The 17300-nt window shown below is 56.5% G+C and overlaps 5 protein-coding genes across 5 annotated transcripts; 2 read left to right on the top strand and 3 right to left on the bottom strand.

Moving 5' to 3' along the window:
* Window positions 1–319: 319 nt before the first annotated feature.
* On the top strand, window positions 320–1407 carry MYCTH_2295635 (uncharacterized protein; the record flags this gene model as incomplete). Its single annotated transcript, XM_003659009.1, has 1 exon — window positions 320–1407. A coding segment is annotated over exon 1 (776 nt), but the record flags the coding sequence as incomplete, so codon positions are not given.
* Window positions 1408–9563, bottom strand: MYCTH_2295634 (uncharacterized protein). Its single transcript, XM_003659008.1, has 2 exons — window positions 8131–9563; window positions 1408–8081 (listed from the first exon to the last, which is right to left on the bottom strand). The coding sequence occupies exons 1-2, from the start codon at window positions 9480–9482 to the stop codon at window positions 1577–1579; spliced, it is 7857 nt and encodes a 2618-aa protein (XP_003659056.1). The 5' UTR covers window positions 9483–9563; the 3' UTR covers window positions 1408–1576.
* A 447-nt stretch (window positions 9564–10010) lies between these two features.
* MYCTH_2039938 (uncharacterized protein) lies at window positions 10011–10451 on the top strand (the record flags this gene model as incomplete). Its single annotated transcript, XM_003659007.1, has 1 exon — window positions 10011–10451. A coding segment is annotated over one exon (441 nt), but the record flags the coding sequence as incomplete, so codon positions are not given.
* A 20-nt stretch (window positions 10452–10471) lies between these two features.
* On the bottom strand, window positions 10472–12883 carry MYCTH_2295633 (uncharacterized protein). Its single transcript, XM_003659006.1, has one exon. The coding sequence runs from the start codon at window positions 12579–12581 to the stop codon at window positions 10860–10862; it is 1722 nt and encodes a 573-aa protein (XP_003659054.1). The 5' UTR covers window positions 12582–12883; the 3' UTR covers window positions 10472–10859.
* A 2135-nt stretch (window positions 12884–15018) lies between these two features.
* On the bottom strand, window positions 15019–16972 carry MYCTH_2295629 (uncharacterized protein). Its single transcript, XM_003659005.1, has 3 exons — window positions 16866–16972; window positions 16469–16794; window positions 15019–16405 (listed from the first exon to the last, which is right to left on the bottom strand). The coding sequence occupies exons 2-3, from the start codon at window positions 16600–16602 to the stop codon at window positions 15250–15252; spliced, it is 1290 nt and encodes a 429-aa protein (XP_003659053.1). The 5' UTR covers window positions 16603–16794; window positions 16866–16972; the 3' UTR covers window positions 15019–15249.
* Between the last annotated feature and the right edge of the window lie 328 nt (window positions 16973–17300).

Here is a 17300-nt window from a genome sequence, read left to right as displayed (position 1 = left end):
TGTCAAAGGACGGTGGCTATCGCATCACCATCTTTGTTCCCCTTGTCCGTCAAGCTGTATATCGTGCCAAACGTACAGAAAAAGAGGAGGAATGTGGCGAAGTCGAGCCGAATCCGTTTCGAGCATCAAGAGCTCCCGGATTTTCGGGTTCCTGCGCGGCGGCTACCGCAGTCCGCGAAGGTTAGGCTGGGAAACCGATGTGGAGTTCCTTGAGCTGTCATAAGTGTAATCCGTATGTATGTACCCCCAACCCCACTCTCATTGCCCCTCTACAGCAGGCAGTCAACCAAGCTATCTTATCGATAAGAATTTTTGGGACCGAGCTGGCGGCGAGCGCCGCGTCTCAAACGTTGATGCTCCCTCCTTCCTCTTGCCTTCTGACAGGACCGACCAAGAAAAACCCTTGACGGCCCGGCTCCCTCACACGCAGACCTTGAAACTCGGTATATCGTCAAAGACATGGCTTCCAATCGCCCATTTGTGTCAATACAAAAATTGGCGAGGCTAGCCTCACCAGCGCCTGCCAGAGCCGCCCCGTCCTCGCTCGTCCTCCTCCGTTCAAGACCAAGCCGACACCTTCCCTGCCTCGCATCATCTACTACCGCAACTCGCCTCGCCCATAGCATTCCACGACCACGCAACGGCTCCCCATTCATCCAACAACAAACACATCAACAGCAGCAGCAGCAGCAACAGCAACAACAACAACAGCAACAACAACAAACAGCCACCAGCGCCTCCACATCGAGCAGCGCCTCCCCCGAGACAACCCCCCCACAATCAGGCGCCACCACCAACAACGCGGAACAACCGGCCCAGGGCCGCGACATCCGGCAGCAGCCGCACTACGAGCTGACGTTCACGTGCCGGCCGTGCGGGACGCGCTCGCGCCACCGGGTGTCCAAGCACGGCTACCACCACGGCACGGTGCTGATCGCGTGCCCGGGGTGCAAGAACCGGCACGTCATCAGCGACCACCTGCGCATCTTCGGCGACAAGGCCGTCACCGTCGAGGACATCCTCCGCCAGCGGGGCGAGTCCGTCAAGAAGGGCACCCTCGTCGCCGGGGCCGACGGCGACGGCGCGGGCGACCTCGAGTTCTGGGACGACGGCACGAGCACCCCGCGCGAGCCCTGGGTCGAGCCCGAGCGGCCCAAGGCGAAGGAGGGGGAGAAAGACCTGCCGCCCGGCGCCACCTTCAAGAGCGTTAAGCCCGGGGATAGAAAGGCGGATGAATGAAACGGGCGGGAGTGTATATAGCGACAGACAGGCGCGGCCAAAGGGAAAGGCGGAAGGAGTTGCAAAGTTGTCGAAGTGGGATTGAGATGTGTTCCGTTGGGGACATGTGTACGATGTGATGGATAGACTTGACGACAGCGTTGTGACATGTCGCATACCCGAGAACCGCCAGTTCTCAGTGTAACATTATCCTGTACAATACCAACCTAGATCTAACATAGAGTCGGCCATCTTCACAGTGTGTTTTTTTTGTTTTCATAGGACCCCTTTTTACACCATGCCAGACCCATCCAAACACTATCACCTAGCAACCAACCAAACATCACAGCAATATCAACTACAGGAAGTTCCGCCGGTGCTCCCTCTGCTCCTGTCCCCGCGCCTTCCGCTTCTCCTTCTTTTTCTCCAACTTCTTGCGCTTCTCTCGCCCGTACTTCTCGGGCGCCGTCAGCGCCTCGATCTTGCGTTTGCTGGACCGCTGCTCCCTCTTGACGCGGATGTCCTCGCCCACCGCCAGCAGTGCCTTGGTGTACTCTGCGCTGCCCAGCCGCCGCTGCAGCGTCTCCATGATGCTCTGCGCCTTGGTCTTGAGCGTCTCGAACCGCGTCTTGAACACCTCGTTGAGCGAGAACGGCTGGCGGATCGACGGGTCCGTCAGGTTGCGCAGCGGCCGGAGGATCGTCTTCACCGAGGCGAGAAGGCTGTCGGTCGGCGACTTGACGGAGAAGGCCTCGAGGAGGTCCATGGCCGCTAGCTTGCTCACAAGCATCTCAGGTTTCGGTTGGCGTTCTTTGCGGATGATGGACGCCAGCTTCCAGAAGAGGTACTTCATGTCGGCCAGCTGGGCGGATTCCTTGGCGTCGTTGGCCGCGTCCTCCTCTTCTTCATTGCCCTCCTCTTCGGCCACGGACCTTCCTGATTCGAGATAGCCGGACAAGAACATGATGACCTGCACAGCCTCTTGGGCAAGCGCCTCGTCGACTTCCGCCGCAGAGAGGATGCCGAGTGCTAACCTCATCAGGTCGTTCACATCGGAGCCGTCCAGCTCCAGGCCGTAAGAGCCCGCAAGTGGCAGCTTTTGCCCCTTCACCGCGTTTCGCGCAAAATCAGCCAGGTACATGCTGAGAAGCTTGATGGAGGTGAGCTTGACTGTGGTGTGAGAATGCGCAAGGCATGCCTGGACCTCGGACCACAACTCGTCAGAATCCGGGCCAAGAACCCTTTGCGGGTGCTTCTGCACCAGGGTCTGGACAGTCGTCAATGCTACGTTGGCCATCTCCCAATCAGCCTCGAGAGCCTCATCATCTCCAAGAACCTTGACCAGCTTGTCTGTGACGAGCCCGGCATCCTGGTTATCCTTGGGACTCGGCTCCCGGCCCTCAAAGTACAACCCAAATGCGTGCAGAGCCAACTTTAGCACCGCCGGATTCCCGTCCTGCCCCAACCACGACCGCAGGAGCATCAGGAACTTGGACAGCCGCTCCTTGTCCGACACCTGGAAGATCTCTTTGATGAGCTCACCGGCCGCCAATCGACATCTTTCGCTGTCATCGTTTGCCAACACAAACACCAGCGGGATGAAGCACGTCGCAGCCACCTCCTGTGCGAACTCATCCGCCGACTTCTTGAGCAGCAGATTGATCACCTCCATGACGGACAGGCGGCCGCCCTCTCGCTCATATCTAAGATTGGCCACGATGAACTTGAGCTGCTTCTCCCACCGATTCCGCTTCTGCGGATATTCCCGTAGGAACTGGAAGAAAGCGCCGCGTGCCAGATCGCGCGTGTCTTTGTCGTCGTTGGTAATCATGACGGTACCGACGTAGTCGAGCGTGTCGTATACCGACGCTGTCTCCAGCTTGCGGTCCAGAACGGAACGCAAAAAGCTGAACGTGACGTGCCGGTACATGGGCTCCGTCAGGTCGTCTTTGAGCTTGGTGAGCAGCATGTCAAGCGCGGCATCCCTCATCGGGATCTCCCGGCGGTCCCGAAGGACGATCGAGATGAGCTTGAGCGCTGTCTGAGCAAGGTCCGATGTCGTAGACTGCGACAAGGATATGCATTTGATTGCTTCCTTATGGGCTACCTTGTACAAGTTGCTCGCATCGTCATTCTTGAAAGGCACCTTGACTATGACGGTGAGGAACTTGAAGGCTGCAATCTTGACCTCCTCTTCGGCTGACAGAACAGCATCACCTAGGATTGGCAGGAACCCGGCGATGTTCCCAGCCGTGCGGAGGTTGTCATGTTTCTTGAGAACAGACCGCAAGATGTCGATGGCAAATTTGATGAGCTTGTAGGTGTATTTGCTGGTGACGCTGCCGTCGCTCTTCTTGGCGGCTTTCTGGACGAGATACCTCTTAAGACGAGGATCGATCTTGGGCTCTGCTTGCGGTTTTTGACTCTTGTACACTTCTTGAATCACCTCGTAACAGAACACGAGGACCTGTTGCGAGGCAGCAGCAGGATTCTCCAAGAGGCCTTTGGTGATTCGAGTAAGGAGTTCATCAACTTTCCGGACCGTGCGCAAGTCGAGCTTTTCCAGGAGCAAAGACTGCAGCGGCATGGTGAGGTCGCCGAGGCGTGTGATGGAAGCTGTCTTGGCAATCAACTCCATGGAATCCTGGCTCTTGCTGCTCTTAACCTCCTTCATCTGGCTCACGTACTCTGCGGCGTCCTTCTCCTGGCCCGTGACTCCGAAGATATCATCCATGATGACGGCCATGATGGAGGAGAGACAGTAGTCTAGATCGCCTTGGTTGAATGTCGGAATGGCAACCAACAAAATGGAATGGAGGGTATATGAAAGGACATGGAGCTGATGGCCCCTGACAAGCGCTCCCCGTAGCTCCTTGAGGATGAACTCGAACTTATCAGGACCGATGATGCCAGAGATCTTGGCGAGAGTGTCCCGAGCCATCTCGCGCGACTCCCAGGATTTGCTGCGGAGAATGTGGCAGATGTCGGTGAGAACGCTCGGGAGCTTCTCGTTGAGTCGCTCCTCTGGAAGAAGAGTAAGGAGTTTCGCGATGATCACTCCCACGGGGATCCTAGCACTGACAGTCGTTTCATCCTTCTCGTGGATGTACTTAAGCAGCGTCGGCAGGAAATTGTTGACGATCTCGTCACCAAGCTTCTCCTGACTAGGCAGCGTGGTCGCGAGACGGCAGGGCTTTGCATCGGCCGTCTGCCCGTCATCCACGTCCATGGCATCGGCGGATTTGCGGGAAACAGCCGTGCGTAACGCATCGACCTCCTTCTCTAGGAGACGGATAACACGCTTGTTCCAGTCTGGTTTCGACTCGACATACGAAACGAACCTCCGGAGGATGGCCCGATATTGTTGCCATTCCAGGGATGTAGTCAGTGCCGCGATCGTGTTTGTCGCCTGGGCGCTTAGGCCATGGTCATCGCCGCCTTCGGGGCGATCAAAGATGAAGTGCTCGAAGAGCGGAATGAAAAATTGGCTGATGTGTTTGCTGCGTAGCTCGCTCTTCTCGTTTGCCGCCTCGAGAAGACGCAGGGCCTGGAGCTGACGGGTAACCGCCGGGCTGAGGACATGGAAGAAGAAGGCTTGGTCGGAGTCGTCAGAGACGGGGACCAAGGGGGTGAGGTCGGCAACCGGTTCCCACTGTGGAAGATGAGCGACGAGGAAGCCGAAGAGGCGCAGGACCTCGCGGCGGACCGTTTCGGAGCTCTCTCTCGCTCCTGAGTAGATGGCCGGCAGGATGACGGTTGACAGAACATCGACATAAGCAGCCTGCTGCGGCCCCGCCCAAGCTGCTTCAGCTGCTGAGACGAACTTGCAGAGTCCATCGGCCGCGTTGGACGAGAGCACGCCAAACTCCTCGTCCTGCTGGATGTAGTAGAGGAGGTTGTGAACCAAGGGCATCCATTGATCGATTGTGAAGGGCGTCTCGCGGTCTCTGGAGATCGAGTTGAAAGCCGAGAGTCGCGTGTTGTAGTCCGGTTCGTCCAACCGCTTCACGACGTAGGAGTTCAGGTCGCGGCAAATGTCGGCCACTTCCTGCGCCCAGGGCTCTCGAGAGGCAAACACCTCCAAGACTTCAGCCAGCGTCTGCCGGTTCTGCTTGTCTTTGAAGAAGCCAAACAACGAGGCAATGGTACCGTAAACCTTCCGCTTCAGCTCCGCGTTGTTTTGCAAATCTTCGAGCACGATGAATTGCTTCAAGATCAACAAGATCGAGCCTTTGATCTTGGGGTTGACCTTTCTCAACGGCTGGTTAAGCAGGAAGGTGGCAATCTCAACCATGTCCTGCACGCTGGTCGACGTCTCCACAAGAGGAGCGATAGCGACGACCGTGTCGACTGCGGTCGCTAGCAGGTCCCGGCCAATGTCGGGCTGGTCGCGAAGTAGCCCACTGATCTCCTTGAGGATGAGATCTATGTGGGGGGCTAGGAGCTCCGTCTTAACCTTCTCGTTCGGCTCTGACTCGGCCTCGGGAGGTCGCGCGAGATCAACCAGATTCTTGAGGACGTTGAGAGCGAAGGTCTTGACTTCATCCCTGGCCTTCTCGATACGCAGAGTCTCGATGACCTTTGGCATGATCCTCTTATCAAGAGAGAGGAACAGGGCGGCCTGGGGAAGCGAAGACCATGTGCCCAGAAGCTTCCAGGTAGCCGAGACACCCTGTGTTGTCTCCGCCGGAAGCTTCTCAATCCAAGGGCTGATGACCTCCTTAACCATCACTGCTTGATACGGAGTCCAGTCAAACTCGGGCGCATTCTGGAACAGCTTGCTCAGAGACTTCAGCGCTGTTGTTCGCACAACCTTGTACAAGGACGCGTTCTGGACGTGGTCCTGCTCTTCGGTCTCATGCTCCTCCGAGGTCCCTCCAAGCTGGCGGCAGGCATATATGAGGCAGTAGAGAACCGCGTTGACAAGAGACTCCATGTACGACGAGACGCTCGTCCCAAGCTCATTGATGACCGACTCGAGCATGTTCAAGAGACCAACCTGCTTGCGGACGGGAAGAGCCTCCCGAGCAAACAGACTCTCTCGGAGCCCTTGGGCATCGACCACTTTTATATCTCGTAGGTTGCCGAGGGCTATGTCTAAGAAGCTCCCCATGTCATCGACATTCAGTTGCCGGATGACGGCGAGACGTGTCGCATGGAGGCCATGACGACCACTAGCTACGCCCTTCTTTGAGATGGCTCGCCCATATAGCAGGTGGAGAAGAACCGGCATAACGTCCGGGCGGTGGTCAGGCTGAATTTGGTTGTCGCCTTGAAAGAGGACGGTGAGCTCGTTCCTGAATCTGGCCTCATCAAGCAGGTACTCAAGGTGTTCCTGGTACGGTTTGATAGAATCATTCTTCCAGGCCAGGATCGATTTGAGGGCCAGCTTTTGCAGCTCGATATCGCCGTTCGCCAGCAGCTTGAGCAGAGACTGGTACACCCTCTGGCTCTGATATAGAACTCGCGGGTTGTTGAATTGGGCGAATACTCCAACGAGGGCTTTTCTGTCAGGAAGAGACCAGCTGCCTTCGAAAGATTCTTCAGCCTCGTCTCCATCCTCCTCCTCCTCCTCCGACGTCCCACCTTCCTCGGTGAAGGAAAAGAGGAATGGCACCAGCCTTCGAGATCGCTTCTCGGCCAAGAAAGGCATGGCTGAAAATGCCTTGAGTGCTTTGCTCCGTGCCCTGTCCGAAGGAGACTCGACAATCTTCTGTCCTTCCTCGAAGGCGCTCAACATGTCTCGGGAGGGATCGTTCAAGACGCTCCCCGTAGTGCCGGAGGTCTCATGGAGCGCCATGAGATTGAGACATTCGAAGTTGGTTAACGCCTGATGATTGTCCTCGGCCGGCGGTTTGTACGGGCCGGACCACTGCGGAGATGGCACTTCTAACCACTCGAAAGCAATTTCGGCCAACACCTCTTCTCCTGGCTTGCTTTCAGCCACCTTCTTCATTGCTTCGACGGCATCATCCCAAACGGGGGACAGAGGTACCGTCGTCATGCCGAAGAGAAATGCCGGAATAGCCCGGATCAACCAGGAGTTCTGGTCGATGTGAGAGTAAACCAGGCCGAGCTTGCGGAGATGGACTGCGATGGTCCGGATGCTTTGAAGGTTTAGAGGTAGCTCTTCCACCTGAATCATTGTTGCCAGGGCGGAGTTGAAATCAGGAGTGAAGTCCAATTTCTCGAGGATTCTGAGGGACACAAGCCGGAGCTCATGAGAAGGCGTGGATAGGTTGTCAATCAAGCACTTGACCAGGGGGGTTTCCACCTCCTGCTGACTGTCGCCATTGTCGTTGTCGGCTTCGGGAGAACGCTGGATTTTGCCGCCGACTTCGCGCTCGTAATCCAGAAGAGCCTCTAGAAATGCCGGAGAACGACAGAACCGTGGCGCAGCGGCCCTCAGCAGCGGGGCCAATGAGGGGTCAACCGAGTTGGCCGGCGCGCACATTCGAAGGTAGGCACGGAAGCCGTCGCTGACAATGAAGTTTGCCTCGTCGGTAGGCAATGACGAGGATGGCCTGAGAGCCAACTTCAGCTTCTTGAGCAACACCTCGGCTATCCTTGCATTCGTCGCAGGATGTACTGTGGTTGATTGCAAGACACGCAATCTCGCCGAGTATTTGGGCAGACATTTGTCTCTCCAGGTCTCCGGGTCTTTCCCGAACCCACCGCTCTCTGGAAAAGGGGTGTCTCCAAGCTTAACGAATTTGCTGGCAATCTGGTCCTGCCAGGACTGTGGAAGCTGAAAGATCTCCTTCCCTCCAGGGGTTGGGAGTCCGCCGGATTCGACCATGCGCGGCAATAGTACACAGAGGATGTCTTCGTTTGCGTTCTGCGACCAATGTGCGACGATGAACCTGGCCTTGTTTAGCAAGATGTCGAGAGCAGGAAGGGAAGGAACCTTACTTTTGAAAGTCTTTCATGAAGAGGCCACGGAACCTCTCGGGATTCAGATCGGCCAGATAGGAGCAGAAGGCGATGTACCACCGCATCAGGGGTTCCTTGGTCATGGTCCCGCTGAAGGTGGTGAGGGCGGGAAGGAGGGCATCAACGGGAGCCTGGGCCCATACGATAGCCGTGTTTACGACGATCCTCTGCCATACCCGAGACGGGTCCATGGATTCAACCTCAGCCTTCTGGGCCGAAAACGAAACGAGCAACTGGCCGAGCGTCTTGACCAGAGTCGCCCAGCCATGAATGCGCGTGCCCTTTCGCACACCGACCATGGTTCCCAGAACCTGTACGAGCAAGGCTGAGCGTGGCTCGACCTCCGCCTCTTCCATCACTCTTGTCTCGATAGTCTTGAAGGTATCCGCATTGGAGTGGTGGATGACGCTGGTAAGGACGCCGCAGCAGACATCCGTCCAAACCGTCTGCTCGGGTAAGGCCAATTCCTTCTCGGGCACGTGTCGAAGCAGAGCGGCAACAACCTCGGGGCCGGTCGAATGTATCCCATCACCAACCCCTTTGATTGCCTCGGCAAACATGGTCATGATGCCCTGGCTGTATAGTTCGAACTGCTTCTGCCCAACCGTAGCCTCCAGGTCGTCCCTTACATGCTCGACAAAGAGCGGCAGCGCCTTGTCCTTGTGGCTGGGGGCCGCCGCCTTCTTGACCAGAAAGCTCATGGCCTCGGCAGCGAACCGTGCAATGTGCCCGGGGTTCCGGGCCTTGCCCATCAATGGAGCCACGACGTCGTATGTCGGCCTCAGATCTGGCACGAGAAGGCGCGACAAGTATTTGAAGAGGAAAGCCAGGGCGGCAAAAGTCCACTCGATGACTTCGACATCATGCACCTTGCTGGCGAGATCGACAATGAGGGCGAGAGCTCGTGGGTAGTGCTTCTCGAAGCGAACGCCCAAGTCATGCGCAAATGCAGTGACAAGGTCAAGCAGCGGTTCGAGGGCTTCTTTCTCGTGCTTCGCGATGTACTCGGCCAGCAAGTCCATAATCCGGTCCTCATGGTAGAGGATCTGGGCAAGGGACTCGGTGAGGGGGTTGATCTCCCTCTTGAAAGCCATATACGGCTTGGAAATGTTGAGTTCGGCCCACCGATCCAAGCCGTTGCGCAGGTACGAGGTCGTCGCTTCGAGGTCTTCGGCTTCGAGATCGTGGCGGCGGACTTTGCGGAGGGGATCGAGGGAGTGAAGCTTGGAGATCTTGGCGCTGAACGACTCCCATCGGTGATTCTTTTGGTGGGGGGTCTTTTTCGAACCCCTGGAGGTTTTGACAATACGGCCCGACGTTGTGGACGGCATAGTGGCGGCGTCCCAGGTGCCGTTTTTGTGTTGCGTATTTCCCCTGCGACGGCGATGGGTGCGCGAGGCCGAGAACTCGCACTCGAGCCGCTGGAAATTTTTGGCCGGGGGAGTGGCAGCCGAGCCAAGATAAGTTTGATAAGGGAGGGGCGGATGCAGTTGCCAAGGAACCGCTAGTTGCATATTTGCATCGATGAATAACCAATTTAGGTAAGTGCGTCACCACGCAATACTTTATGATTGAAGCAACAAAAATGACAATGGCAAGAGCAGACCAACATTTATTTGAGATATTGAGATAAAAGCCCGGCACCTTCCCACAGAAACAATGAACTACAAACAGGCAGCAATAGTATCGTGTCAGGAAACAACACATACCATAGAATTCAAAATGCGCCTTTCCAGTCACCCAAACAAGCACACGACACCTTCGCACTTACACCCACATCGATGAATCCAGCCAGTCGATCACCAACTGCGCCTTCGTAAAACACACAGCCCAGATAATCTAGAGTTCTTCTGCCCATCATGTCCTTCCGCGAGGCATACGTGCCCCCGGTTCGCCAGTCGGCCCAACAGCAGCAAGCCGCCAGCAACCACGGCGGCAGCCGGACCCCCAGTTTCTCTCAGCAGGAGGGCAGCACCGTTCCCGTCAACGGTGCAAACGATGAAGAAGAAGAAGAAGAAGACGACGACACCCGCATCCTCTACCAGTCCAAAACCAGGCGCACAAACATCGTCAGCCCCTCCCAAGCGGCCGCCAGCCTCAGCCAGCCCCAGGGCCTCCCGTTCCGGCCGCGTGTGAACCCCGGCCGCGCAGCCTACGCCACGCCCGACGAGAAAGTCTACTACATCTGCGGGTCTTGCAACCTGCTCTCGGGGTTCAAGTCAAACGACATGTTGCGGTGCCTCAACTGCGGCGGGATGACCATGTTCAAGCCGCGAGTCAAGAAGTATTATTCACGTCCTGGCCCGAGGCTTTATTTTTTGTTTGGGGGAGCGGACGCTGATTCAACTTCACACAGGGTTCTTCAGTACTCGACGAACTAATGAATGTCTCGCAGATGCGATCCGGCCGGGCGGATCGCAATTAGAGGTTATGAATCTTCTTCACACACGTGGTCAAGGAAAGGATAAGCCAGGCTTTCTAGGAGGGTTGCGAGGATGTCTTTGAGCTCCGACGGTCATTTCGGGGCCAATCATGCGGGAAAACCATGCTACCCCCTGTAATTAGAGGCACCTTGCAATGTTCTCGCGATGCTTTTTAATCTCCGTTTTCCGTTACGCCATCTGCCGTGAACTCTCCACGCCGGTCAACTTCAGCGTGTGCCTGTATGTAAAAAAGCCTGCGCGGCTGATCGAGCGCACCTGTTTTACTTAGGTGTCCAGGGTAAAGTCCCACTTCTTGAATGCCTTTCTGAATGCTGCCACGTCCGCGGTCTCCGCCTGCTCCGACTGCACCACATCCTGCCAGACCGTCCGATCCTCGAGGCCCAGCAGCTTGGCCATGACCTTGCGCGGGTACTGCAGGTCAAACCGGACGCCCTCGTCGAAGGGTAGCAACAGGCTGCTGCCCACCACCTTAGCGCTGCTGCCGTCTTCGCCGTCCTCCTGGGCCCAGATCCAGACCCTGAAATAATCCCCGGGCACCTCGTCGGCGGTGCCGAAGTCCTTGACGGTGAACTTACCCAGCTTCATGTCCTCGGCCAGCACCCTGAACCCGGCCTCGACCAAGCCCTTGCTGACCATCTCGGCGGGGACGGGAAGGAACTGCCAATGCACGTGGATGTTGCGCGCCCGGTTGATCTCCCACGTGACGGCGCCCAGCTTGCGCCCCGACGCGTCCGCCACCATGTTCTGCAGCGCGTCGCGGAACCGCGCCATCTCGGCAAAGGTCCTCTTGGCCTCCTGCTCGTCGCCCATGGCCGCGGCGCTGAGCGAGGGCGCGTGCGTGAGCGGCGTGATGATGAGGTGGCCCGGGAACCCGATGCCCTGCTCCCGGAAGGTGTCGGCGGCGGGGAGCGGACCCTTGGCGGTAGCAAGATACGTGTCCTCGCCGACGCTGCAGACCATGTGGGTGGGCAGGTTGGGGTTGGACAGGCAGAAGAAGCAGCGGTCCGGTCCGGGCGGAGGCGAGCGCTCGTGGCGGTGGTGGTGGTGGTGCCTGCGTCGCCGCTGGTCGTGGTCCTGGTGGCCGTCGGAAAAGCGGCTGAACCCGGCTTGGTCGGCCGTGCGTTTCTTGGGCGCCTGCTTGTAAAAGGGCGTGAGGGTGCTCCCAACCGGCGGCGTGATGACGGTTTCTCGGTTGAGCGCGAAGGCGTACATGGACTTGGCCTTCGCCGTGTTTGCCCAGGGCGCCAGGGAGATGAAGCGTGTAAGGGCGATGCCCTTGTCCTTGTCTTCGGGGGCGGCGTCGGGAAAGAAGGGCTCGCGCTCAAAGGCGAAATTACCAGGCGACATGGAAAAGTGATATCTGGGTTTCAGGGCGTCGCAAAGTTCGGCGATTGTCTGGCTGGAAGGCGCCGTGTCCGGGCCGATCTGCAGTTCCTTCGCCTTGGAGCTGTTCTTCCAGACCTCGGCGGGCCACATGGTTGTGAGGAGTATGTCGGCGTCGTTAGCTCCTCGGAGCGCCTTGGCGTCTCCTTCGGTGTGGATTGGATCATGTTGCTCCTTGGAAACCCCGGCCACGATGTTGAGGTCAAGCATGCCGCCCAGGGTCACGATGCGGACCCCCTCGGAAGTCTTGGTAACGCTGCGCTTGCCAAGATAGTAAAGGTTGGGGGCAATGTCTTCATCTTTCTCGATTCGCTCGATGACGGACGCAGGCAAGGGAACGGTGCCGACTGTAAAATAGGTCGGACACGGAATCTCGATCCGCCCGGCAAGTAGGTCAGCAAGCTGGTCGTCATCTTGCTCCGCACCAAATAGGTTTCCTGTCACTATCGCGAAGCTAAATAGGTTTTTGGCGTGCAATGTTGCGAGCTTCCCGAATGCTGACCGAAGTTGGCCGTCGACGCTGCCGAATACGAAGCTGATCTGGTCAGTGTCTGTTATGTCGCTGAAGGTCATGGTGCGTTTAACTGACATCTTGGCAGCCATAGTGTGTGCAAAAGACTTAATAACGATGCCCGGCTACCGAGGGATGAGAGAGGAAATTGAAATTGTCTTGGAGGCAGAGAGTGAGGTTGACCTCATCCCGCGCAGGCATTGGGTGGGCCGGATTTCAAGGGTGGATTGGGTTCCTATATAAAATATCAGACGATATGAGTTGAAGCTCTTGAGAAAGGGAACACGTTTTTAATGAGTCGATGTGGCGTCGTGTTTGAGGTTGAACTCATTCTCCAAAGTTGGCTCAAATCTGGAAATGAACGAGAGCGCGACGCAATGATGCAGGACGCTGAGCGTACTATTGCTTATCTTATCGCCCCCACCCCGCTTTGTACATGCTATCTGTGTGTAATCCGTATATACGGAGTATTGCATATGCCACTACGCTACTGCAATAATAATGGCTGTAATCGCGTGGACATTTGGCCTTGGGTTAACTGAAAGCCGGAATGATTTCTTAAGTATGGCCTCATTTGTCTCTAGTTGATGCCAAGGTCATTCCCTGTTGTTCTCAAAGGGAAGCGGTTCGACGCGGGCTTTCGGCCATGTCGGGCCATGGCGCCGGGGCGGAGTGGGTCACTTCCGCGGTTACAGCGGGCCAATCTGCCCCACTTCTCCGGGCCGAGCTCCGAATCCATCGGGGTTTTAGCTGCGTGTAAGTCGAGGCCCACAATAAACTCCCATCCCCAAATCCAAAGCATCAGATGCAAAGCTAAATCATTCCTAGTGTAGCTATACTCCAAGTGTACGGAATAAGCCTTCTTTTTCCGATTTCCCTGAAATATTCCCTAACCCCCCCCCGACTCACGCCCAGACACGCATGCGCACAAACTGTTCTTTTATTTTTTATGCCAGTCCTGGAGAGTCGCGCTCATTCTGTTACCTAATCCTTCCTCTTCTCAAACATTCCAAAACCAGCACCTCCATATACCGCTGTTTCTCTCTTGCCCATGAGGCTAAGCTATTCCACACAAGACAAAATGACCGTCTAGCCAGCATGAACGGACCCACGTCTTATCGGCACCTATAAATTACTATGCCCAAGTAAGTCCAAGTAGGGGGCAGGGTTGGGGAGAAAAATCTGCAAAACATCCGACTCCAATGCTACCATTTTCCCGCTGCTCTACGGATAAGGTCCGAGAGATGAGCCACAACTGCCATGCAGGAGAAGGGGGTAAAGGAGCAAACAATTGGGCTCGGTGTTGTAAAAGAGCTCCGACAGGGAGTGTCAACGCCATCAACATGCCATAAAAGCAGTAAATAAATGAAGTAGTTTTGGATTTTTTTTCTTCCTTTTTTGATTCAGTTTTGTGTCTCGCTACTCGAAGTGACGGTAAGCTACAGAGTGTTACTGGCTTTTTCCAGCCAAAACTTTCCCATGTAGAGGATACAAAGAAGGGCCGTAGAACCAAACTGCCAGAAAAATGCTGCTCAAGGGAAAGAGCAAAAACATGAAAGACCTCCCTCAGACCCCCGCAACCTTGATAGGAAGCGGGGTTGAACAGGGCAGACAGATGGGTGAAGATGTTGGGAAGCATAAGTCCTTATGTCGTGGGCAGCGCCCTTCAGAACGGGGGCGCCCAATCCGTCCCAACGCCATAGAAGCCCTTCCCCTTCTCTCCTTCCTCTCCACTGCCATCCATCTCTCCCCCATCCCCGTTGAGTGTTTCGGGTGGAAGAGCGAACCACCGAACCCTGTTATCTTCCCTGCGACACAAAAATCTTCCATGCGCTGTTCCCACGCACAACTGGTAATTTAGTTCTCGCTTCCCCCCCTTTTTCTCTGCGGTAAAACCATGCAAACCACCACACGAGTGCAATCGTGAACTGCGCATTCTGGTCCACCACGTCTCGATTTTTATGTTCCGGGGAAATGAGGTCGTGATAACTCGAACAAAGGAAATTCGTGTTGGGCTCAGTGTATGTCGGACCGAGCTGGAAGATGTGATCTGGTGATGTGTTCGTACAATGATATGAGATGATGAGAAAAGGCCACGTCTGGGCAGGTGGCTGCGATCGTCGACGGCTCTCGAGGGGACTTTGCGGCGGAGAAAAAAAGGAGTCCAGGAGCGGTCATCAGCGTGATCGCTGGGGGGTATTAAAAAATACTAGCCAGTCTCGTGCCGCGGCGGGACCGGTAAATGGCATGACACCGGGCAGCCGAGTTGCCTATATCTCGGGCCCCCATGGGTTGTGAAGACATCTGCCGCATACTCAAAGAAGATGCGATGCAATGGTGAATGATGCCGACGCAATGACAATGCCGGATGATGAAAGAAACCAGGCTGCCGAGCCCGAGGATGCCGGATCCAGGGCCTGATGATGCCCGGATAAATGCCACGCTATGCCAACAAGGTCTAATGCCGCAGAAAGGAAAAAAAAAGGAATGCTCTCTGGGTCTCTGGGTTGCCGGCGATTGTTAGATGATCACTCCTTCCGCCGACAAACCGGCCGGGAGTCCCAGTGGGGTTGAGCCAAAGGCATGAAAGAGAAGTTGAACAATGACAAAGGAAATGATCAGCTGTGGTAGGATGGTAGAGTTGTGTTCACAGGGTGCCGCCAGCAGACAAGATTGCCGGTTGCCGATCCATAAGGTACCCCCTCCCCCCCTGCGTCGAAGCAAAAGGTGGGCGGGGGGAGGTGCTCGACGACGAAGCTGTTAATAGGACGCCATTCTCCTGGCAGGTCCTCGCTCGACAGCGAGGGTTGGGGAGCCACCCAACATCCTGGATATGTCACGATCGCGAGGGTTGGCACGACCGGGAGCAGTGGGAGAATCCTGCAATCCTGGATCTTGTTGGCCGAAAGCGTAGGTTTGCGCACGTCCCAGGCCCCTGCGGTTCTGACGCAGGCGATTCATCTCCCGCTCGCAGGTATTAACGTGCTCGGCAGCATTCATCTCGACGTAGGCCTGAGGGTAGCAACGGTCCCGGTGCTCGGCAAAGAAGGCGCTGTAGCCGCCATCCAGGATATAGATCTCGGGGTAGTACAGTTTGGGATACTGGGCGGCGTTCTCGTTCCGGTCTCTTGCACGGAGATGACGGGCCATGATCGGAGCGCGGTGTGCCGAGTATTCGCAGTGGAAGATCAGGAGAGTACGGCCTTCCATGGGGTTATCGACCAACTGGCTGGCCAGCAACTCCTTGTCGTTGTAGTTGATGGCGCCATCGATGTGGCCCCCTTCGTACTCGTACTCGAACCGGCAGTCGATGATCATCTTGTGGTCGAACTTGTCGCTATATTTCCCGTCGAGCACGTCAATCATGGTCTCGCGCGTGATGCGCGGGATGTTGTCACACTCGTCCTCGGGAAAAAAGTGCGGGAGGACCAGTTCGTTCTGTTCCTCCAAGTCCATGACCGACTGCAGTGCCGTGGAAGCCAACGCCGGACCCTCCTTTTTTGACCCAACCACATCCTCGGCGTTTTCGAACATGCTCAATGAGCGTCGATACTGCTGCTTGCGCGGACGTAGGAACGGATTCGCCGATCTGCGTCCGTGGCCGGTAATGGGTGACCCATTCCGAACGCCGTTCATACTGTTGAGGCTGTTAAAGTGCGCTTTGGGGCGGGTGGCGGCCATGGAAGCACAAGGGCTGTTGGCGCTCTTGGGGCGCCGGTCTTGTGGTGGAGAATCCTCGAAGCACTCGCTCGATGACGGGGATGAAGAGGGGGAAGAATCGAAATGCCCATCACCCCCGGCCTCGAACCGGAACGGTGCGGGCTGACCTTCGCCTTGTGTGCGGCCAACCGTGCCGATCGCGGTGTACCCTTTGGATCGAGTGAGAGATGACCGCCTGAGACCGATCCTTCTCCGTCTGTAGGATACGTGTTAATAGGTACGGACCTCGGGCCATCGTTTCGAACGTGGGAAGGCTTACTCGGCCACGATAGGCTTCGAAGGCTGCAGCGAGCCGGGTGTTTCCATCATCACATCGTCGGAGCCCGGGGTCGGCGAAGGAAGGTCATCATGTGCCACAAATGGAGTCTTGTGAGGCAGCGGGGACATGTCCATCATATCCGCGCAGCCGGGAGACGAAGCCGGGAGTGGCGGCGTAGTCACATAGCCTGCACGCCCGACTTGTCAGTCCCACAGCCCGTCTGTGTGTTCTCATTCTGTTCCCCCAGCTTACCACGGCTCTCGAGTGCGTCCATCATGGCGGCCGTCGTGAACAGGGCACGGCGCGGGGTCGGGAACATGGGGCTGCTGCGTGGCATTGGCGACCGTGTAAGCCATAGTGCGAACAGATATCTTGGGCAGGAGGGAAAGGCACCAACCTGGCATCGTTGAGGTTGAAGTTTTGTGACAAATCAGCCGCCAGAGATGTCCCTGGAGAGGAGCCCGGAACACCTTTCCCATTATTAAAGTATTCCTGTTTCGGGAGCTGGAAAGTAAACTGGTTCCTGCCGAGCGGGCTGGGCACTAAGTGCGGACCGAACATGTTGGACTGCCCGAAGGAGGAGGGCGGCGCCGGCCGCATTGCAGCCAGCGGCGAGGACGTCTCCATGATGGTACAGGATAAGGGTGCATGCACGGATGCGGCTGTGTGTTCCTGTCTCTTGGACAACCTATGTCGTAGTAGTTGAGGTCAAGAGGATCCGGAGTAGCGAAGGCTGGAGGAAGATGCCATGCAACAACATAAGTTGGAGATGTTGGTCGATTTGGGGAAGCACTGCACTGGATGCAGCAGCACTGTAATCCCAGAGATGCAG

The sequence above is a fragment of the Thermothelomyces thermophilus genome, chromosome 1 (assembly GCF_000226095.1).
Source record: "Thermothelomyces thermophilus ATCC 42464 chromosome 1, complete sequence".
NCBI lineage: Eukaryota > Fungi > Ascomycota > Sordariomycetes > Sordariales > Chaetomiaceae > Thermothelomyces > Thermothelomyces thermophilus.
The sequence above is the reverse complement of the archived record's forward strand: the minus strand, read 5'-3'. Positions and strand labels throughout refer to the sequence as shown.